Source organism: Fusarium pseudograminearum, chromosome 4 (genome assembly GCF_000303195.2).
Source record: "Fusarium pseudograminearum CS3096 chromosome 4, whole genome shotgun sequence".
Lineage (NCBI taxonomy): Eukaryota > Fungi > Ascomycota > Sordariomycetes > Hypocreales > Nectriaceae > Fusarium > Fusarium pseudograminearum.
In genome coordinates, this window is record NC_031954.1 from 6,139,759 (window position 1) to 6,162,905 (window position 23,147).

General features: G+C 48.6%; 5 protein-coding genes across 5 annotated transcripts, besides 4 other annotated features; 2 read left to right on the plus strand and 3 right to left on the minus strand.

The window, feature by feature from the left end:
- Positions 1-940: 940 nt before the first annotated feature.
- On the minus strand, positions 941-3,397 carry FPSE_05845 (uncharacterized protein; the record flags this gene model as incomplete). Its single annotated transcript, XM_009258963.1, has 3 exons — positions 941-2,107; positions 2,160-2,630; positions 2,684-3,397. The coding sequence occupies 3 exons, from the start codon at positions 3,395-3,397 to the stop codon at positions 941-943; spliced, it is 2,352 nt and encodes a 783-aa protein (XP_009257238.1).
- Positions 2,213-2,254: a mobile genetic element.
- A 2,859-nt stretch (positions 3,398-6,256) lies between the features above and the next one.
- Positions 6,257-6,286: a microsatellite.
- A 1,040-nt stretch (positions 6,287-7,326) lies between these two features.
- Positions 7,327-7,368: a microsatellite.
- An 843-nt stretch (positions 7,369-8,211) lies between these two features.
- FPSE_05844 (uncharacterized protein) lies at positions 8,212-9,948 on the plus strand (the record flags this gene model as incomplete). Its single annotated transcript, XM_009258962.1, has 2 exons — positions 8,212-8,311; positions 8,360-9,948. The coding sequence occupies 2 exons, from the start codon at positions 8,212-8,214 to the stop codon at positions 9,946-9,948; spliced, it is 1,689 nt and encodes a 562-aa protein (XP_009257237.1).
- Positions 9,949-15,175: 5,227 nt separating this feature from the next.
- Positions 15,176-15,202: a repeat region.
- Positions 15,203-17,339: 2,137 nt separating this feature from the next.
- Positions 17,340-17,611, minus strand: FPSE_05843 (uncharacterized protein; the record flags this gene model as incomplete). Its single annotated transcript, XM_009258961.1, has 2 exons — positions 17,340-17,475; positions 17,532-17,611. 2 exons carry the CDS (start codon positions 17,609-17,611, stop codon positions 17,340-17,342), a joined length of 216 nt encoding a protein of 71 aa, XP_009257236.1.
- Positions 17,612-20,717: 3,106 nt separating this feature from the next.
- Positions 20,718-21,818, minus strand: FPSE_05842 (uncharacterized protein; the record flags this gene model as incomplete). Its single annotated transcript, XM_009258960.1, has 1 exon — positions 20,718-21,818. The coding sequence occupies one exon, from the start codon at positions 21,816-21,818 to the stop codon at positions 20,718-20,720; it is 1,101 nt and encodes a 366-aa protein (XP_009257235.1).
- A 357-nt stretch (positions 21,819-22,175) lies between these two features.
- Positions 22,176-22,971, plus strand: FPSE_05841 (uncharacterized protein; the record flags this gene model as incomplete). The annotated part of the gene is made up of 2 exons (XM_009258959.1): positions 22,176-22,553; positions 22,618-22,971. 2 exons carry the CDS (start codon positions 22,176-22,178, stop codon positions 22,969-22,971), a joined length of 732 nt encoding a protein of 243 aa, XP_009257234.1.
- Between the last annotated feature and the right edge of the window lie 176 nt (positions 22,972-23,147).

Sequence of the window (23,147 nt, forward strand, 5' to 3'; positions counted from 1 at the left end):
CGAGATTTGAGCACATGGATCCATACTCACAATTAATTATAGTATCGTTTGAGTTCTCGGCCATTCAAAAGAAGAGTTTGTGATGGATCTGATTTACTGATGTGCAACTGAAAGTCGAAGACTACTTCATCATCAGCTCAATATTGACTAGACAATGACAAGCCCACCTAGACTTAATCACATATAGATAATCCGGTACAATTGAGTCCAGAGTACCTTAGTATCTACATATTCATATAAGAATAGCAGTAAACATTGGGTGGACATAGATCAACTCGTTCTAAGCCGTCTTACCCTACACTGGACGATGTGAGCTTCAGGATAGGTAGCATTCAAGACTTGGATGGTATCAAAACTAGACCACTAGTCTCTCACCTTCCTTTTTGTAAAAGTTTATAACTTGAGCCGTGTGAAAAGTTTGAAGGAGCTCGTTGTGGAAGTACGTGTTTGGCTTGCTTTATCTTTATGAGTCGCACTGACAGGCACAAACTAGCACAGCTGTTTTACAAATTATCTTTGAGAACTTGACTACGACGCATAACACTGTTGACGAAAATACTACACAAATGTAAAAATAACAGAGTCTACTGGCTTTCCGCGTGGTCACACATCAGCGGTGAGCTGATGGGCCTTCGTGTGACCAGGACCACAGTTCAAGAGATGATCACTTGGACCTAGCATTACCGAGCCGTCGTCAGTCACTCTTTAATCATTGCTTGTTAACCAAGACATGCATGAGAAGAATATGTGCTGTCACTTCTCTTCCTTAGTAACATCGTCATCATGCAAAGACAGGGAGACGATACATCACATCTGCGTAAAGCAAGGTATAAAATCGTTATTTGAACGCCTAAACTGATTTCTTTCATACTGTGCTATCGTTAAGAATAAAGAGGCGAGGAAAATGAAGCAGTGCCAACGTACGTAGTATTCGTTTCCCTTAAAGACCACGTTTTGTGTCCTTTGCGATCAACCCTGTCAAGCTCTTTTCGGGCACGGGGTAATTGGGACGGCCCGCCAACATGTCCACTGTCTCAGAAAGACCCATCCAGTGGGCAGTCTTGGGTCGTCGGTTGGGCCAGTCTGTGCCGTTCTCCTCCAGATCTTCCACTCCAGAGAATACAACCTCAGATCCCTGAATGCCAATGACTGAGGCACTCTTGGGGTCCTTCTTGACGTGGTTGTGGGCATTGCGTCCATAACCTTCGAGGTGCTGAATACACTTGATGGCCAGGCGAACAGCTCGGCAGCGATCCATAGGGGAAGGAACACCGCCCTGCTGGACGTGACCGGGGATGCTCTCTCGGCTCTCGAATCTATCGTGAGCCTCCTCACGGATGATGTCGGCAATCAGCTTTGCGCTGTAGACCTTGCTGGCCTTCTCGTTGACGAGAATTAGGCGTCCAGCACGAGTCTGACCCTTGTCCTTTCGGAACACTTCCTTGAGATGGTTGACATCAGAGTTAAGCATCTCGAGGGAAATGCCTTCTTCGGGAATGTAGACAGCGGAAGCACCGACATCAAGACCAGCCAAGGTAGCAATGTAACCGGATCGGCCTCCCTGTGTCTCAATAACAAACACACGACGACGCGTGGCAGAAGCGGATTGCTTGATCTTGTCACAGTAGTTGACAAGTTCGTTCAAGCAGGTATCGGATCCCAAAGAGTATTCTGTTCCGGGAACGTTGTTGGAGATTGTGGCAGGGAGAAGGCACATGGGGATGCACAAAGAGGGGAATTGCGTCCTAGCCTTGCGCATCTGTGTGACGGAGTGGAAAGCCTCGAAACCACCAACGATGAACAGAGCATCAAAGTTGTGTTCCTCAATCAAGTTGGCAATCAGTTCCATGCCTGACTCGCCAGGAAGCTCTCTGTTTGTGCCAATCTCGGAACCACCCTTGCTTGCCCAACCATCAACCTCGAGCCAGTCGAACGGACGAACTGCACCGAGGGGCTTATCGTCATGGTGTCGCGCAAATCCAGCGAAACCGTTGTGAATAGCAAGGGGTTCGTGGCCCTTTGAAAGACAGTATGCGACAGCCGCACGAACTGCGGCGTTCATGCCACCAGCAGGGGCACCGACGTTGATGAAACCGATTCGCATGCGCTGGTCGTTTATGTTAGTAGTGTGGAGCAATGGGAAACGGCGTAAAACTTACTTCTCTCTCCGGCAACTTCTCGTCATCGACCATGACGTTGGTTGTCAACATATAAGAGTTCCATTGATCGGCAAACTCAGCATCTCGTAGAGACATAGCCTTATCGAAGTCCTTGGCGTCAACAGCCTTGGCGAGTTCCTGTGTCTCGGCAACAGCTTTCATCAGAGGCTTGCGAACAATCTTGTTTTCGTTAATGGCGATAAAGGGAGTCTCGGTCTCGGGGGTAGCTTCAAGGACAGCTTTGACGGCTTCCACGCCCTGTAGGGTAGCGAGCATTCGGTCGTAGGCGACAGCAGTACCACCTCGTTGAACGTGACCGAGAGTGGTGATACGGGTGTCAAGAGCAAGACCTCCCTTGCTCTTGTCGGCTAGGATGTCCTTGATTTCTTCGGCGCCGATCTTGGTTCCGTTGTTGTCGCGGGCACCCTCGGCGACAATGACAATTGTCTTGCGCTTTCCGAGTGCTCGATGCTGTAAGTCGTTAGCACATGCGTCTCACGGATGGCTTATCACATAAAACTTACTCTTCTAACAACGACCTTCATCTCCTCTTGCCAGTCATTCTCACGAGGTCTCTCGGGAATAAAGACAAAGTCTGCACCAGTCGCAACACCAGCCATGAGAGCCAGCCAACCGCAGTGTCGTCCCATCACCTCAACAACGAAAGCGCGGGAGTGTGAAGAAGCAGTCGCCTCAACGTAATCAACCATCTCGCAAATACGGGCGAGCGCAGAGTAGCAGCCGATGGTGGCGTCTGTGCCTGTGAGATCGTTGTCGATGGAGCCAACAAGGCCTACGATGTTAAGATGCTTGTAAGGTGTGGTTTGTTCCTCCTTCAAGTGGCCCGTTGAAACAAGCTCCTCCAAAAGAGAAGGCCATTCAGCTCGGAACCTGTCGGCACCAGTCAAGGATCCGTCACCACCGCAAATAATAAGGGCATCAATGCCAGATAGAACCATGTTCTTGGCGGCTACCAATCGACCGGGACGCTCGTAAAAGGCCATGCATCGAGCAGTACCGATGAGTGTGCCACCCTCTCCGAGATAGCCTCGAACGTCGTCCCACTGCATCTGTCGGATGAAATCGCCGCCCTGGACCAGACCTTCATATCCCTCATAGACGCAAAATGCGTCACAGCCCATATGCAGAGACATGCGCACGACAGCTCGAACAGCAGCGTTCATACCAGGGGAGTCACCTCCCGAGGTCATGACGGCGATCTTCTTCTTGGGAGCCATGATTGTGGTTTCGACGGTGTTGATGGAGGAAGAGAAATGGTTTGTAGGGAGCGTTAGTTTGTTAAGCTCTGCCAAAGCTTATTGCAGGTTACGCGTTGAGTAGGTAAGTTTAGGTATGCGGTAGCCAAGCCGTTCGGAGAAAGAAAAAAGCGGCGGGGCTGAATGCAGAACGCAGATAGTGGTATGTAGCTCAGCTCTAAAAGGGAGAAGATATAATAAGACACAGGCTCACTCGGCAGCAATTGGGGGAAAGCACGATACTTACAGGAGAAACAGAGAAAACGAAGAGAAGCGCCGGCTCCAACGGATGATGTTGATCAAATATCGTGTCACCGGAGATGGATGGGGGAAAATCCAATTATTATGGCACCAGCTTCAAGGTCCGGGCAGGGACAGACAGAGGTCGGTGACGCAGGTCAGGATATCGATAAGATGGAGGGGCAGGGAAGCCAAGACATTGACTGACGCAGTTGGTGGAGGACTATGATGGAAAAAGAGCTCTTATCGCTTATCGGCCCGCCGCGGGGTGATTTTTCCCTCTATTTTTTCCCTCTACCAAGGTGAGCTAGCAGGAGAGCTAGGTTCCAGTATGATGTGATGTTTAACGCTCACCTCACCTATTGTTTTCCTAGTCTCGGTGCTTTATGCCTCCCTGCACCTCCTGAATGCCCTCTGGACCCTCTTCCCACGCACAATAGAAGCCGTTGGAATAATAACGCATGCTATTTTGGTGTCAGGTCCACGTTTCGGCGGCATTGGATGTAATGGCACAGCATCGCAGTGGGACGATGGCCTACCGTGAGACGTCATAAGCCCGCATTCTCTCAGTTGGTTTGTCCTGGCCAAGCCAAAAAAGATGGGAGTTTTCCTTGCCAGATACCAAATCGTCGATACATAATAAATCAAGGCTTGTGCCTCGTCTGAAAAACAGAATTACTTCACTTTTCAATGTCTACGTGAGTTAACCAACCATTGACACGCCAAATGTTATAACATAATCACCATCCTGGTCTACCACTTTTAGCTGCTGCCCGGCATGCAGCGGTTCGTGGGGCCCAAGGGAGAGCAGCAAGCCAGATCCTGCAACGCAGGGCAGGCGATTGTTAAGACAGGCTTAACTGCAAGATCGGGCATCTCAAGACGATCGAGATGCCAATATTCACCGATTGTCAGGAGGCTTCGACATGGATGACCACATCCCATCATGCAATTTCTAAACACGCCATTCGCTTCACCTACATGCCGTAACGCAACCCTCAACTTTGCTGGCCTCAGATACCTCATCTTCAACCCATTAATCTGACGCCAAAGACAAAGGATGTTATTTTGGGGTGAGATTCAACGCTTGTTTTCAAGGTCAAGGTAAAGCGAAGTGATGTTGATTTGTTCGTGTTCCAACTATGCAACAACTCTGGAGTTTGGTGAGGGTGTATGACCCATGGTTGATAACCAGAGGCAGTCAACAGACGATTTGGTCAAGTATGATTCATAGGCATCTTCACTGCAGTCATTCAAGACAAATCCTAGTGATCGCACAGGATACAATCGTATTGGGGAGATTCTGCAGTAATTTCAAAGTCCCCAAGAACATAACTGAGGCAAGCGGTATTGAAATGCAAGCTCTAGGGTGACCAACATATCGGCACACTCAAATCTGACATGTCATCGTGCAAACTTGTAAGACAAGCCGAAAACCAAGACAGGCAGGTTCATGATGATCGCGTCGAGGATCATTGATGTGTCTGCCACTGATGCCCTGTATTCGCAGCCTGGCGGCGCAGGCAGAGAAGTAAAACGCCCAAGATGCGAAATATAGGTCCTCCAGGAGAGTCATGCGGCTGCAGATGCTGTTTTATGCGCTGGCAAAGCTCATCACTTCACTGTGTATGGGAGGAAATGGTTGGCTTGATGTGGCAGTAGAGCGCGTCTGGTGACCTGGGGCGCCAAGCGCTGAGTCGCCGGGACCCTGAAGAAGCGCCCCTGAACATGACGACAGAGGCCTCAGCAGGGCCTCAGCTCATCTCAACCCAGGACAACGGTCAAACAAGGCTCATTTCAATGCAAGTCTGCCTCCCTGATGTGATGTGCAGTTGTTTCCTTTCGCTACCGCGTACCCAGTCTACCAGGCCAGTCCAGCTGCGAAGCCCGCAAATGACAAGTGGCGCAGAGGGACCAGGAGCTTCAGACCAGGTGACCTTGATACCCCAGACACATCGTCACTGAAGCCTCGGGATAAACATTTGATGCCGGAAGCAAGATTCACGTCTGATCTACTCGGCATATGTCCGTGATCACGTTTGTCAATGATACTGGCTGCTTCAGTACGGCGCAACGGAAGGCAAACACCTGGCCGACTGGCTTGGGTTGCTGAAGACGGATAGCCACAGGTCGAGAATTCCTGGAGCGACTCGACTCGAGTTCATCCCGTCGGGAAGTACTCCGTGGTCAGGCGCATTGCAGAAAGGCAGGCAGTCAGTCAGTCATCAGTCATTACCCGCCTGTGCTTCCACCGCGTAATGAAATTGTCCTTTGTTGTCACCAAATGAGGTTCTAGGCAAGATCACTCAAAGGTCCGTGGCCGCTTGCGGAGGCGAGGTGCAGCGAGCGGATGACAAGGAGCGAAACCTGGGGCTCGTTGTTATCACGGGGTCACCGGACTTTTGGTAACAAGACAAGTCAATGGACGGATCCCCACGAATCCTCTCGTCTCCTCTGGGGTTTCCAGGGCGAGAGTCACTAGCAAGAGTCTCATTTCCAATCCCGGATCATCGATAATCACGTCAATTCGCCGTTGTAATCGGGGCCAGAACTGCAAGCGGACCAATTGACGCTTCAACGTGGGCGATGCTGACGATGCCCGGGTTGGGGTTGGGGTTGGGATTGGAATTGAAGCTCAATTCCATAGGCAACAAAACACCATCAATCAACATGACCGGCCTGCCCCAGGTTCTCGGCAGACAAAGGGTTTTCAGGGTCTATCATGTGCCCTAAAGCTATTGAACTAGACGCATCTAGAGGACCCTTTCTTCCTGGCCAAGTTTCACGAGTCTTGGGGTTCACTGCCTTGAGCGCGTTAACACCGCGGTTAATTCGGGCCAGAACAGCACAAAGCGAGGCTGCGCTCACCATCGTGACTCGTGATGGGGCCTCAGACCAGTCCCTGGTGGACAGCGGCTACAGGGGAACTCATCCGCGGGTATAGAAGAGAAGGATAACGAGGTGGGGGCCTCAGTTCTGGACTCGGATGCCCGATTAGGTCTCAGTTCGCAACGGAGCAAAGGGAGCGTTGGGGACGTTCTGGAACGTCGTCTAAACGGAGACCAATTCGTGCTTTTCCGTTCTGGAGGCCGCTACAAAGACCAAGGCCGAGAGATTGACCGTTTTCGCGCCCGAGACCGCGTTCGTCTGTGCTTCTTCCGTTACTGTCTCAGGTCCCACAAGCTACTCAAAGGGGCAACTAAAGTATAACCCCAAAGGGACTGGGCCATAACGTGGTGATCTAAACTATATTGGGTATCAAATGACCCGCTGGTCGAAGCAGAACAAGTGCCTCTTCAGGTAAAGACCCGTGGAACTGGTCAGCAGGCAGTTTTTTGCCTCCCCCTCTCTGCCACCTCCACCCGCGTTCCTCTCCCCTGACAGAAGCCCTGTCCTTGTTCTGCTGTGTCGCCGAACAGGGCCTCCTTTCCCCCACCTCACCTTCCTTACACTTTGCCAGTCTTCCCTGGTAGGGACGTGACATTGACAGGTTCTTTTTTTGGTCCAGAGAGAAGAGACGATGGGTCCTTTTCGACTCTGCGAAAAAGGTACGGATACTGATGGGAAATAACGCACTCGCGAGCGCAAACACAGGTTACCTTTACACTCGTGAATATACTTCTAATCCTGCAATTTAACTTCCACATTTAAAATTCGTTCTGGTCATGCCTCTGTGCTGCGCTGTGCTGTGCTGCGATGTGCTGTACGTGCTGCAATCCATACATAAGTACATTAGCATGTACATACATGATTAAAGATCCTACCCCACTGGAATTAATCACTCGACTCTTCACTCTGGCCCATGAACAGCGAAAATTCTACTGCGCCGCGGTACGTCCGACTTGTATTCAACTGACAAGAGGAAGAGAATTGAATTTGTGCTATTCGGGTAGTACCCGCTATTTCCTATCCCCCCATCTCCATCCATCTCTACTCCTCCCGGTACGTATCTGAACACACCCGGCTACAGTGGCTCGCACCCCCCCTGGGTCCCTCTGCCACGCCCCCCACGGACCGACACCCCCCTGAACCTGGCGTGCGCTCGTGCTTGTGTGCTTGTTGCTAGACTCCATTTACATAGCGCACACCGCGACTCCCTTCCCCCAATCCGTCTTCCTTCCCATCGGCCCAAACAGAATATCTACGTTTGATTCCCCCCCGGACTTTGTTCGTCCTCCTCCACATACACATACACATAACACCAAATCAACCACCAAACAGCCCCAACATCCTTTGTTTTTGTAAAAAGGAACCCTAGGTCAAAGACAACTTGACCTCGCCTTGACAATTACAATACATGTCTACTTGAGGATCCCCATGAAAGACAGCATCCATCTCGACAACACTCTCACCCACCAAAATCGCCTGCATTGACATCAACTCACCGCCCGCGACTAACTCAACTCCACCTCGAATATCAACTTGTATACTACGCTCTGGTGCATTGTCGGCTTTAATCTCGATCTACCTTGCCGACTACCTAGGAATTCCCACCGATTGCACCCTTCAGCTCGATTTTTTATCAACCCATAATCACCCGCTTCAGCACACACATTATGCCCTATCGTTTAGACACTCACGTCTTGACAGTGGATGCAAACGTCATCCACAAGGTCGATACTGGCAATCCCGCTAATTTGTATAGCATGTGGACTGGTGAGTTGCATCTTGCATACGTCGATCCTTTATATGCTGACCATTCAGTCTTTTCTCGCTGCGCAGACTCTGTTGAACAAGGCCGAAGACTAGAGAACCTCAGCTGGCGACTCTGGCAAAGAGAAACCTTTGTTGTCGATAACGAGGAGAAGATCTCTCCTGCCACTGAGACCCTCCCCCAGAACATCCCCTCCGAGTCAAGGATATCTGATCTACCTCAGCTATCTGGTAGCGTCGACTCCCTCGTAGACGAGGAAGCTGTCGACTTTGCCCCAGTATCAGCGCCACTTGAGATTGCCCGCCCCCGTGTACGACGACAAGACTCTTGCGCCAGCACCCGAAGCAAACGCGAACGCCACATCAGTTCGGACGACTTCGAGAAGATGATTGTCTCTATTGTCAAGGACAAGGGTCCTCTCTCCGCCCCTCCCCACGTTGCGCCAGTGGCCAAGCAGTCCCTGCCTGTGCCTTCTGCATTCGAGCGATCTGGTTCTACCACTACCGAGTCGCAATCACCTGCCAAATCAACAGCCTCTGAGGGTTCGCCACAGCCTTCGCCCCAGAGCCTCTCTCGCACCACTGTCGTGCGTGGCTTCTCACCTTCCCAGATTCCCACTCCCCGAACCATCTCTGGTGCTCAATTGTCGCATGCGATCCCCGAACCCAAGTCTTCACCTGCCGCAAAGGTTGTTCAGTCTAAGAAGCCTGCTCGCTTTGCGCTTGGTGGCTCTTGTTCGTCTAGTGAACAGGACCAGAGCCTAAGCACCAGCAAGCCTATCATCCCCATCATCAAGAAGCCCGTGTTCCAAATTGGTGGTTCATCTGAAGAGGATGGATCCCTCAGGAGTGCCATGGCTTCGTCTCGACCTAGTTCGCTCCTGTCTGCTCGCAAGAAGCAAGCTTCTTTCAGTAACAATGTCATGACCCGAACTATCGATGATGATGATGAGGCTGCTGTGGACTCTGACAGCGACGACTACATCGACGAGAGCGCCATCGATGATGATGACGACTCATCCGACTGGGAGGACTCTATGGAGGAGAGTGGCAAGTCTAGCATGGACGACAGATTCTTCCAGCGAGTTGACTCCAAGCCCAACCTGACTTCGCGACGATCTCTCATCACTCTCATGCTTGCTCAGAATGATCGCTCACGCAACCTTGGTGGCCACGCTTCCCAATCGACATCAGCTATTCCCCGATCTCGATTGGTCAACGGCCCTTCACTGGCTGCCTCGCCTAATGATTCCGACGAGGCCCCATTGATGATGAAGGGTATGCGCGGCCCTGGCCTCAAGCCTATCCATGAGGTTCCCAGGTCTACCGCCCAGCCCATCATGACTGGCCCTAACCACCTTCAGCCTCAGGCTGCGTTGTCACCTCGCACAACTCGCCGCAACATGTTGGCGACTGAGTTGACCGAGTCTCTTCGACGTCACCTCCTCTGGGAGCGACAGCAAAAGTCATCAACAGCCAATGCTGTCCTTAAGCGACGACACACATCACACGATGTTGCCAACTTGAAGCAATTCCCCGAGAAGCCTTGCATGAAGCAGAGCGAGGATGTGAACGCGAGCAGCTGGAACCAATACTTTTCCAAGGAGGCCAGCGACGGATACCACTCCAAGGGATGGTAAACGATAATACCCACACCATATTATACCATATATGACACGGACACAGTTATACCCACAACAATTGTGCATTGGACGGCGCACGAAAGGCATCAACACATCAGCATTAAGCGACTGGCTGCAATTGGCAGCATTTGTTTTATCAACTCATTTAGCGAAACGGGACTCGAGTCAATTTTTATTTTTATTTGCCACTCATGGCGGGGACTCTTAACGATATGATACCATGAAATCGTGTTTTTATCAAGGCTGCGATGGGCTCATGCTCCGTCATTCACCGGATTCGGGGCACGTGTACTAGTAGTTTTCGTACGAATGACGGAAGATATTTAGGGGCAACCTGAGGATATGGATTCGTTATGAAAGTTCTTTTTTTGAGGTGGAGCGAACAAGGGGATGGTCATTGATTTCACTCAGGCGAAAAGAAGGTCAGCAGTGGAGGAACAAAGAGAAAAAAAAAAGGTCGTACAATACGAGGCCTTGGGAGGTACGGAAAAGTACGAGAAGATCAAAAGGAGTTGTTCATCAAAAAAACCTGCAAAAGGCGAATTGTCTACTATGAGAAAGAGGTTTCCGCAAAAACATGAATAAAAATTTCCCATGGAACTACATGCAGTCTCTACATTGGTGATAGTGAATGAGTGAATGAACTAAACGCATCGTGAGTGTATCTGAGATGGGTTGTGAGTTATCGCAAGAGTTCCAAGGTTCCTGGATGAAGCAGGACATGACCGGGTATGGACGTCATCAATTGCTGGCTGGCAGCGCTGGCTGCTCAAGCTGACCTTGCATACCTACCTATGCAAGGTCACCTTCACCCAAGGCCCAAGGTGGAGAGGGTAAACAACAGTCACGAACCAACCGAATCTGATAGCGGCCGTTTGATGCTGACAGGCGGAATTCCTATTGGACCGGGGATGCGAAGCCTTCAAGCCTCATGGCGTCTTTTTTGGTGTGGCAGCCCAGACACACAAAGACTCCAACCAGAGACAGGCCATGCGGTGCTCGTGACTTGATCAATTGGCTTTCTTGGTTTTATCAAGTAAGAATGAATGAAAGAAAATCAGAGTCAGAGTGAGCACATGTAAAAATTGAGACAGCAACAACATGAGTAACCATTAATGTAGGGGAGGGTGAGTTGAGAATTTCACATGTAAGTAAACTTGAATTGAACTGACTGATGATCAAAACCAAACTGTCGGTACAACATAGAATACTTACAGGCATGAGTCACTAGAAAATAAAAGGAACACAAGAGCATGAGCACGAGTCTTTGTTATTGCGATAATTCCCTAGTCTGCTCTACTGTTGTATTATTAGTAGGCGGTCAATTCAATTTACTGTGCGTCGGGTGCGTGCCATGCTGCAAGCTACTTTAGCACAAGGCAGTGCGTCCTGCTGGTTGTCTTTTTCTTTGTTGGGGATCCTGTCTGCATGAGGAGGAGGTGTTGCTATTAAACAAGAGAGTCAAACAAGGCCGTATTAAGCCGCCTTGAGGAACACAGTCTGCAGGACAACTGACATCCGCCATTGAGTTTTACAATACTTGCAAGGGTGGCATCAATTTTTTCATCCAGACTTGAACAATCGCAACAAGTGGGTGTTGTCAAGTCCCGTTCCCCGTCCATCAACCCGGTATTCAAAACCGATCCCAACCACCAAAAGGGGGAAAGAAGAGGGGAACCGAAGAGGGTGTTGAACAAGAGAAAAAAAAATCGAATTAAGAAAAAAAAGAACGCTAATGATTTTTACAAGTTCAACACCAGCAGAACGCGTATACATTCATTTCTCCCCTGGGCCCTGAACTTGCAGAGACCATCTCCGCAACTCGGCCAAAAAGAAGTACGATGCCGGGGTGTTTTAGTTTTTTGTTTCCTTGGAATATTCCTGGTTCACTCTTATCTTCAACTTCACCGTTTGTAGGTATTAAAGTACAAGTAAGCAGAAGTGGGAATTTAAGGGTACTGAGGCGGTGATGCGTGTGTTACAGCGGGCAAGCCACGATGTACGATGCAAGCTGCGAACTGCATCTTACAGCATGGATAATAAAAATTGAGTTTTCGGCTGCAATTACTGCATGGCTTTAAATTAATACTTGGGTTGCAATTGTCATGCTTGGGTTAAAGGGAACCTCGTATAGACATACGTATTGCAATTATTATCATATCTACTTCATAGCGCAGTTTGGTCAAGATGAATTGTTTGGTGGTCTGGACACGTCTTTTCAGTCCAGAACTTCTTTCCCCTCCTTGACAAATTTCTCCGTGTGGTCGGTCTTGGTATTGTTGGTTTCGTCTGCATCAGTCAGCTGGAAATCCACGGCCAAATTGTGGAGGAAGAAGGACGCCAGATAATAGTGTACAAGCGGAGCCGCAACTCGAGGGCTGACAACGAGCTAAGCGCCACTTTGGTTCTGACATTGGGTACGTGAAAAGGTCTGTGTATTGAATCGGTTGTTTCAGAGGCAGTTGGCCGTGAGTGCAAAAAGAAAAAAGGCTGGTAAGGGCAGATGTGCTACATTGTGGTGTATGTATATATGTATGTTTGGAATCAGTCATTTGTGGCATCTTATATGTAGTTGAGATTTATTGTCAGCCAGTCGATTGCTGCCCTCAATTGCCTCCCTTGCTTATTGGGGTGGAATGAAACAGATCAGATCGAGGCGGGATCAAAGCAAAAAGAGACAACGACGCCTCTCCCGTTCAGGATCTGGAGTTTTCCTGGGGTAAAGTAAAAGTGTCTCTCATTTCATCGTCACTACACACACACACAAACATTCATCAGATCAGTCAGTGCGGGCGTCCATGTTAGTGAGCACTACTACTCTGTACAGCATTTCTTGAGCGTCAATGGCGTTAAAACAATAAAATAATGGAAAAAGAATTATGTTATTGTAACGGCAATCAATAAAAGCTTTGACGTGGCCAATTCCCCAGAAAAAGAACCACGTTGCGGAGAATCTGGAGTATTCTGTGGTCATCCGTGTGATGAGTTTTTCCAAACACTGCCCAGACTGGTCCATTCGCCTACGAATTCGCCTTCAGGTACGGACGGGTAGACAGGGGAGACAAGAAGTCACATGGGACTGGGACTGGAGAAAACCTGCCTTCCCGCAATTGCGTGCCATGAATGAATAGTCATTGGCTTTGCTTTTTGCGATATGTGCGCTTGGAGTTTTCTTTCCGTGAGGAAGCTAATGGAGAAAACGAGACTAAACTCAATAGGGATATAAGCAAGGGGTACGTGAGTACATAGCGACGGGCGACCGGGTCTTTTCTTCCATATGTATGTTTTTTCTGCCTCAGACGTTAAACATCCAGGGTGTATTGGATGACGCTTCTCCTTCTGAGTCAAGAACAAAAAGTGACAGATATCATCCGCATTGAAAACTGTCAACTGAAAAGAGAAAGTGAGAGTTGTTGGTGGTTTAGGCTAAACCGAATGTCGACAAAATCTAGACCAAAACCACCCCCGTGAAGAGCGACGGGTAAAATCACACCCAGTCCAATCATATTTCAGGAATCGATTTATTTTATTTTGCGCCTTGGGGGGAGTGTGGTCGGGAATAAGACAAATCAGATTAGCTCAATTACCGATCGGCAGCTCAGTGTGAACTGTATCTCGGAGAAGAAGGACCCTGCATTTTTTAGGCGATGTTTCGAAGCTCCCCAGGCATCTAAGGTTTTACAGCATCACTAATGGGGGAGGACTGACATATCACAATCACTGGCATCTTCAAGAATGTTCCCGTGAGTATCTGAAATGTGTATTTGTTATGTATGTACATTACCCGGTCTGAACTGTGGAGTCAAGGTGTTTCTGTTATTCAGAGTCCTGTCCTTTTGAAGTATGTATCTTCGCTGTGTAGGTTTATACTGATGTGACCGTGCCATTCTTTCGTGTTTACTGTATTGTTGGTCTTGTTGGGTCGGCACAGGTAATCTAATAGTTCCCACGGGATCTTGTCTATCAGAATAGGTCTGTTCATGACTTGACACGAGGCAGACAGCGAGAGTCAGATGTGAGCCACCTATCCGTCGGTCGGCTGTGTGGAGCCGACTGCGGTGGCGGCCATTTCTCCGCCTACTCTTCTCGGATGCGGAAACCTGGGGAATTTTATGGCGCAAAACGAAAAAAGAGAGACAGATAACCAATGCAACAAGGGTCTTGGGGGTTTATTTTTATGGCGCGCCCACAGAGATCCATTGCTCAATCTTGAGCTCAAATCAACCTTGACCGTCTTTCGTGCATGTGCTTAATGCCGCGCATCCATTCACCGCCTGATAACAATTGCGTGCTGTACCTGTATAGGTAGGCAAGTATCCGAAAGATTTTGACATTTGACAAGATGATGCCCGGATATCGAGCAGCCGACCCGAAAACAATAACTCTATACCCGTGGGTGCAGATCCCAGTGTCCCGAGGTCACTTGCAGGCACACACCAAAGTACCTGAATCGAAAGGAATGCCGAGAGATCTAAAGAGGACAAGCCATGGCTGACATCAGAACGAACCTCACGTGGGCTCTCAGCATTAAAACAGCTGCCACTGTTATGTAAGAACCAAGAACCAACCGGCAAAAGGAAAAGTGGCCATGACCCGGTGACCTGAACAACCTTTTGGCCGAAGTAAGCCTTTTCAGCCTGTCGTCTCTCCAAGGAGAGAGAATGCAATTGCTCGTGGCCTATGACATGGTTTGCATGATTCGTGGGGTAGGCTAGGCTTAGGATTGATCAAGCCCCGGGTCCAGTAGAGGACGTACAGCATTCCGTTTCAGGGGATCCAGTAGTCAAGTATCAATCTAATGGGCTGAAATGCCTGATAATCTGTGAAATAATTGGAATAACTACAATTAATCAAGGCACTGACTGACTGACGTTGGCAAACAGCTTTTTCCCCAGAAAAAAAGGTTCACAGGGGTTTAGTGGAAACTGATTCACTGGGCACGAGAAATCACGGGGAAACCAGGTTGTTGTTACGAAGAAGAGTCGGGAACTTACGTACCTACATGCTCAACGCTTTATTGTGTTATTAAAATGTACATAATCAAAATAGCCGACCGGAACCAGACCGTGAGTGCCGAAATATGTTTGGTTCGGGGTGTTGAGAATACGGAGTTGAAAAACAAACAGTTTGCTCTACCGTTCATTACGGAGCCCAGTTATAGAGGGTCGCCTCTAAACGGTGGAGCCCAACTTGCACCAAGATCATCATCGATGGAGCACTTGTCAAAATTTTAATTAATTATTATTTAATAGAAACGAAGATCATTAAAAAACAATGTGGTGTGCAAGAATCAATCCAAAAATCAGGCACATGTTGCCATATCGCGATGGAGAAGTGCGATGGGGAATTCTTTGTACTACTTCAGCGGTAGAGGTTACACTGCATTTGCATTTTGGTTGCAACCAGCTTTCGAGTCCAGAGGTCAAGGCTGGTGATCAAAGCCAACGTCAGTTGTTCCAGGGGGTTTATGCGATATGCAAGGCTCGCAGAGCCGAAAAGATGGTCAACATCGAAAACTCGAGTTGATATCGACCATTATTCTCACAGATCTACCAATCGAGATTCCCCCCCGGACTACGTCATACTCTGGGGTGGTGTAGAATGGGTTCGTCCCGCGACACCCCAGATTTAGATTATTTTAAAGTCAGGTTTTTCTTATCCAATCGCGTGGCTAAAAAATCAGATCTTGTTTTCATTTTGCATCTAAAGTGCTGTATCACGAGGTGTAGGTAGTTTGTTGTCGCTTTGTTGATGGCGATATCGATGCGTTATTTCGGCGTCAACCATCAAAAGTGTTGCAAACGGGCAGAGGTCATCCTAACTATGACCGAATACTGTATAGAACACGAGACACAAGACAAGGCAGTGCCAGTTTCTTCGGCTCGGTAGGTATTTCGGATGAATAACACGGTAAATGTGCCCGGGCATTCGCCGACCCTCTGCCTCATCTCACCAACAGTACCGTTAATGTTACTGCGCATTTCTCGGTCTAGCCGCGGTCGTGTTGGCCGCTGTTCGGATTTCGTTTAGTGCCAGTTACAAGTGACACAAGCGCGCGAACGAATACAAGTGCCTACATCGACACCTTTAGACTGGAAGTGGTTTGGTCTTATTCTTTAGCCGGTCTTGTCTAGTGTTCTGTCTGGCTCAGATCCGACGTGCCCCGACCAATCACTCATAACCAAAGCTGAGACCTTCTAGAAGTCTTCTCCCGCACGTGGAGAAGGAGATTCCTTCTGTTTTTTATCTGGCTCACACCATCTTTGCCATTAATCCATGCATCCACCACCAGTTAATTCAGTCAATCTTGTTCGATCACGCGGTACACAGTAACTAATTAAGAGCCGTTGAGGCTTGAAAAGGCAATAATTCACGGTATTTGGAGTAAAATGACGCAGCATCTTCTCCAGGCTGTGTACTTTATTTTACTGTTCCAGTGGGAATGCAACATCAACTAGCACTGATCTTCCTTGGCGGATTGTGAACCGGAACAGTCAATGATTTGTTTTTCCTATTTTTTTATTAAACACCCACCACATCTCCACCTCTTCTCAGGTCTCTTCAGTTCAAGTTCAGGCTGTTAGTCAAATCTTCAGACTTAGTGGAGAAGATACAAGTGTATCGCATCTTGAACTCCCTGGTCATCAGCCTTGTAAACTCTAATAATGCAAACCGTAGTCAAGGTTGGGCAGCAAAAACTAGAAACTCGTCAACTGTTGCATCATTTCTTCTCCGCCAGCCCTGGAGCGAGCCAAACAGAATGTCAGGATATTCGAATTCAAAATGGATCCCATTGAAACGGAAGAACTCCTCTCGAACCCACATTTATTCTTATTTTTCTTTTTCTTTTTTTCTCTTCTCCAACTTCAAACTCCACTGATAAGAATTCCCGGCGACTCTACGGCGATCCTCGGCCCCTCAATAAAGCCATTGCTGTGCTTTGGACCCTCTCTCCTGTTTCTCTCATCACCGTTTTCTGCCTCGTGCATTATACGGCCCTTTTACCTGTTCTTTGACAACCACTGACGTTTCGATAATGCATCTAGCCGTCTGCTGTCGGCCCGGCAGTAACACAGCAATGACGGCTCTGTGATTGGATTTTGACTGAACCGGTTATTATGGATACCTCACCTCGTTTCGACTAGCCCTTCAAAAAGTGAAGACATTCTTGACACGTGAAATTCTCGTGGCTGTCTGTAGTGTGTCATGTACCTAGCCACGAGGAGGCGAATTTGACCAGAATGCGCATCCGCTCTGCCCATTAACTAAATTCTATCGATAATCGCCATGTGGGCAGATATAAATGCGGTTTTATGGATTCAACGGAGTCGCCGATGAGGGGGATCAGAGCTACTGTATGTACTGCACGGATGAGATAGTCTGTCACTCTATTGATAACAATTCAACAGAGGCACAGAGACTTGAAGGTTTCCTAGAACGCGGCTGAACAGCCCTCTCTCAATCTTTGAACCGCATCGGATTGGACGCCGACAGATGATTGCCCTTTCGAGAACACCACCATCACTTGTTAAGGTTAATGAGCTATCAGCCATCAGTGAACACTTCTCAGTCTAACGCACGCTCTAGCGCTTATGTGAACTTGGGACAGATGGGATTTGTTCTTCTGCGCGACTTCGGAGGCGAGTTTCGACGTCGACATCAGTACCAAAGCACGTGGTAAAAGGACGACAGCTTCTCCGCACTTAACTATTGCCCCTTTTGTCTGCTGCCGAGAGTTTAATGTTGCTAGCACCGTAAAATGCGATCGATAGCTGTGCTGCGGCCGGTAATTGACCCATGGTTGGGAACAATGGACAAAGAGAATTGCGGTAATTATGCCTTGGCGTCGCCTATTTCGACCTCGAAGAGGTGGTATCGTCAACTTTAAATTAACAGTCATGTGCTGTGAAATCGCCAAACTATGTCTGCCTAGACGACCGTGTTGAAGCTTTGATATTGAGACGATACCTGGCATGGTTACTGTATCGCCAAAGCTTAGCTCATTCGGCTGGACGATTAATTACCACCGGTCCGGGTTGCTGTAAATCGAGAAATAAGCATGCTCATCGGCTACAAGCTGTCTATTTTGTTTGATAGAGGTGCTGTCAACTTCACATGGTGGTGTAGCCGAGATGTCTTCTGATGCTCGCCGCAGCGTCTGATGTTCAATCTCCAAGACGATACGCGCGATTCCTCGCAACACTTTTGGATAATGGCCGTTCAACTGCTAATCAGCAGTTAAACATCTGCCTGCGCCCCGAGGCTTAGAGAGGTAGATCGCGCATGTGTTGGTAGATTGGATTGGACTGGATATTCAATCATCCTCCATCTTACCCCAGGTTATCGGGTATATCATAATGCCTGCAGGGCTCCAAGCCAGCTGACACAGTATCATGCCACGGGGAGCCTCCGGGCCATTGGCTTTCTTGATGCTTCGCTGTCAACCTGGCCGCTACACCCTCCTTCTCATTACAGACGGTCGGCCGGGTCGACAAAAACCCCCAAATTCGTCCGGATTTCCCCAACTTCCCAAAGAGCCGGAAATTGGCAGAAACAAATGACCCATGTCCGGGGAAGCAAACGGGCGACAGCCGGCGGAGAAACTGTGCCGTTGAAGTAAAACGGGGGCGTCTGTCTTGAGTCGGATCTGAGGGCCGTGTCATCTTCAGTTACTCAGTCTGGACAGCCAGGAGCCGTTCCTCCAAGATGAGGGCTTCTTCTTTCGGGTTGACAGGCGACATGTGATGGTTCTGGCCGCCCCTCAACGCATGAGCCAGGATGGGGGAGGGAGACCTGGTGATGCGGAGAACCCTGGGAAGCTTGACATCTCATTCATGCGGATGCATTGAGGGTCTGATCCGCGGGCCTGGGGCTGGGATATGGGAATGAGACCCTTTCAAACTGCTGTACCTGGTAGTCTATTCCTATTCATCCTGAAGAAGGTGTCGATCGACGGCCCGTAGGACATGGAGATGAGGAATGGGTGGCAGACGGGCCGAGTGCGGTGCGATGCGTTGGCAGTCACTGGACACAATGGAATGTAAGATCATACACCAACAAGTCTGATCTGATGTTGAAAGAGGATCTGTCTTTGCATGGCAGTAGCCTAGATATTCCTCTCCACGTGATGCCCAAAATGGACGTTCAAGCACCCTCGGTCAAGGAAGAATTTCCGACATGATGTCAGAGGGTCCAGCAAACTGTCAGTCACATAAACTTTAAAAGATTAAGAAGCCGTAATTCAATATCGGTTTAGTTTATCTGGTTGTTTGAGCTGAAACTGGTTATGCAACGGTTATCAGGAGTGAAACAGGCAAGACCCCCGCGATGACCCCCATGACCGACTCCAATGCATGTAAGTCGAAGCATGCGTGCCAAGGAATGGTCAGGTTTACGGTGCTGATTATGGAAATGATTCTCATTGACCGTTATGAACTTGTCCTGTTCCTACAATGACGAGGTTGTGCTCATATTGAGTAGGCGTTTGTGTATCGTTGCCACGGGGTGAGCTGTTGTATCAGACGACATTTAAATCTCCGTACAGAAACCCTGAATTCTTATCTTATACGTGTGTCACTTTACTCAAAACCGTATCGATTTGATCGGACATGAAACCAGCCTCATAATCCCAAGAAATGTCATCTAATATGTTCACTCCACAACTCTCTCCTGGGTAATGTCGTGTCATAGAATAGCCACATGGGATCGGCTTCCGGCGTGTGCATAGCAATGTAAGCGTTTGACCAAAGGTCAGTTGATGGATGATGCATTCCCAATTAGCCAGGAACCAAAGACAATATACTGACTTGGCGTTCAATTCCAGTTGATGTGGCTTTCTGTTCCTAAACTTTTTTGTACTGGATTGGATCGCCAAAAGCGTCCATTACATCATCGCAGGGTCCGTTGATCAACAATGATGTCAAATCAGTCCTGATGATATCCATTTAGATGATCCTCAAGTGAATTACGCTGTCAATCAGATTTTGACACCTTGACTCTGACTCGCAAGATCGTCGAGTTGACATGGTTAGCAGAAACGTCGACTTCCTAAGTCTTAGGTTACAAAAATAAATAGCCTAAAGGCTATAGTTTTAGTAGCATAAAATGACCTACTGATTTCGTCTCTTATGTTCTCAGCGGCCAATTTTTTTTGATACACTGAGGGCAAGTCGAATGACATCGTGATCGTCACGACAACCGTAGAGTTATCCTGGAGCCAAAGGCAACAAAGATCAATTGCTTCTGGATCGGGGGAGAGGATAATCGAATAGTGTAAAAAGTCAATAGCATACTCACAGCTCTGGATTACGGAAAGACTGGTAAAATAATTGTTGTCGACTCTATAGCAGACTGTCTTGGACATTGCATTAGACATGTTCCAGTCTCGTCAACCCAGCTGACAGATTTGACAAAATAATACTTTGCAAGGCTATTCCTGTATAACTCCTTATTCATTATTCTCTATTATAAGGTCGGGATGTCCTTCCATCGCATGATCCTCTCATAAGGTAACTTTATCTACAGTACAAGTTCTTCGTCTTCGTATAATACAACCGTAATACAACCATAATTTTCGATCATCATAACAGTCTCTCAGCTACATTGCGAGTGGCGTCGGTTCAAAGGACATGCCGTCGTCCTCTTCGTCCTCTTCGTCGCTTGTGATTGACTGGACCCTCTTGGGGTTGTTCTTCCTGCTGTCTTTTCTCTTGCGAACCCGGTTGCGCAGCATAAAACCCAGTAAGTACCTATTGGGACTGTTCTCTCTAAGAGCCACCAAAGTTGTTGGAGGTTTGTCCTTGTTGAGCTGTCGTATTTCCAACTGGGGGGAGTGGAATCCAGGGACACTGCGCCGGAGTTGAAGGCTTGGTGGACGAACCAAAGAGGGTCAATTTCTCCTGAGGCTGCCCGTTGGTGTTGGATGAACCAAAGAAGTTCAAATCACATCGGGGCTGTGCGTTGGTGCCAAATGAACTGAAGGGAGACGGATTCTCCTTGGGCGGTCCGTTGATGTTTGGTTTGATCAGCGAGAAGTCAGCCTGCAGAGTCAATTCACTCTTAGGGGTGGGATGACTGAAATCTGCTGTTGGTCGCGGCCTCGGTATTGGGCTGGGCGCCCCAAATACAACAGGTGGTGCCTGGCGTCCCAAGGTGAAGCGGTTGGACTTCAAGAGTTTCTCGTTCTTAGCGAGTTTTCTCTTAAGACCCCTTTCGCGAGCTGACGCGACTTGAAAGTCGGCTTTGGCCTTGTGTAGTTCTTTCTCGGTGTCGGCGATCTTGTTCTTAGACCACTTCATTGTCTCTTCTGCCTGTTGAAGTTGCTCTCCGAGGGTTTCAGCGCTCTTCTTGGCATCTTCGGCGGCCTTCTTTGCTTGCTGAGCTTCACTAGCCAATACGTTGGCGTAGTCTCTAGAGCACTTGAGGTCTCTCTCGGCCTGTGTGAGCCTGTCTACTCGCTTCTTTTCGGCATACTTGTAAGATTCGAAATCCGCTTTGACAGTTTGGAGCTCAAAGGCCAACTCTCGCTCTTGGTGACGCGAGGCTTGGAGCGCATTCTCCTTCTCCAGAAGCTCTGCATGGGGATTGTCGATATTCTTTTTCAGCAGAGCTAGGTCAGCCACATGCTTCTCCAGCTGAGCTTCCAGGCTCTCCTTTCGAGTATAGGCTGCTTGAAGCTTCGAGACTTTTGCTTTCAACTGGTCAGAAAGATCCCTTTCCCGCTGTCGTGATGTTTCGAAAAGTTCCGACTTTGCATCGAGAAGTTGCTTGAGCAGCAAATATTTCTCCGATGTTGCTTCCTGAAGTTGTACAGAAAGATCTCTTTCCCGCTGAGAAGGGATCATCTCGGATGGCTGTTGAGACGACATGACTTCCCCTGAATACCCAGTAGGGAGAGATTTTAGGGCACGACTTTGCAAGAAATATTATGAAAATGTGCGAAGCAAGGAATTACAGCGAAGCCTAGCCGTTGTTGCCTAGCAGAATGGGAGTAAACAAAATGGCAGGAACAAACGCCCTGACAGTGCTTGCCAGCTGCCAACTGCCAGATGCAAGGCACCGTCAACAATTATCCATAGCCGCCCAACGCAGGCGGCCTAAATATTAAATAATTCAAAACATTGCACTCCGCTACCAAACTTTCTCCCTCCAGCATCCCCCTTCCAACATCCTCATTGTTGGCCACCTACCTACCCATCCAAAGCACTCACCAAAACTCGCGAATCATGGTGGACACCAAGTTTCGGCTCACCGAGAGCCCTGGCCAGGTCCAAAACTCCCGCGAGTTCAACAATGCACTGATGACAGAGAAAGTGCGGGCTCATTTCCTAAAGGAGGCCCTAGGAAAGGCTTCTGGAGAGATCCAGGATTTGGTTAATAAGAACAGGAAGCTTTCTACCAAACTCGAGGCCAAGGAGAATGAGAACAAGAAGCTTTCTGCCGAACTCAAGGCTCTCAAGAAGGAGCGAAAGCATGATTTTGGAGCCACTAGCGACCTCGACCTCCGTATGATGATGCGCCTCGACGAACTGCGATATGAAGAGGAAGCGCTCATGAATGCCTTCGTTGCTTCCAACGAGAAATTCGAGGACAACATTGCCAACGTAAGACTAAGCACCCCCATGACATGCTCATTCGAACCAATACTTACTTACCTTTCTTTACTAGCACAAGAGAAAGATTTCTGCGCAAGAGAAGAACATCGACATCAACAAGGAAATTACCGTCTCCCTGACAGATGATCTCTATGAAAAGTCGGCCGATGTCGCAGCCGCAGTCAAGAAACTGGAAGAGGACGTGGCCGTCTTGAACGAGTGGATGAAGGGAGTCAAGCTGGCTGAGAACAATCCTCAACCCGTTTGGATGAAGAGAGATGGACCGGCTGAGGACAATCATCAAGCCATGTGGATGAATGGACTCGGGCTGGCTGATGGCAATCATCAAGCCAAATCGGCTCCCGACATCTCGGCGGCACGATTGAAGCAGTTGAAGCAATTGGTGCGATCGGTGCGATCGATGTGATGAATCAAATGGAGCTGGACGGCATGATGATCTTTGAGGGATCTATAGACCAACATTCCAGTTGCCATGGATGGATCAGTCACTAAGCAGGCGGGTTGCTAAAAAATAGGGACTTGAAGCCACACAGACGAAATCATTAGTCCACTCTTAGGCCATACATACACTAAGAGTGATCT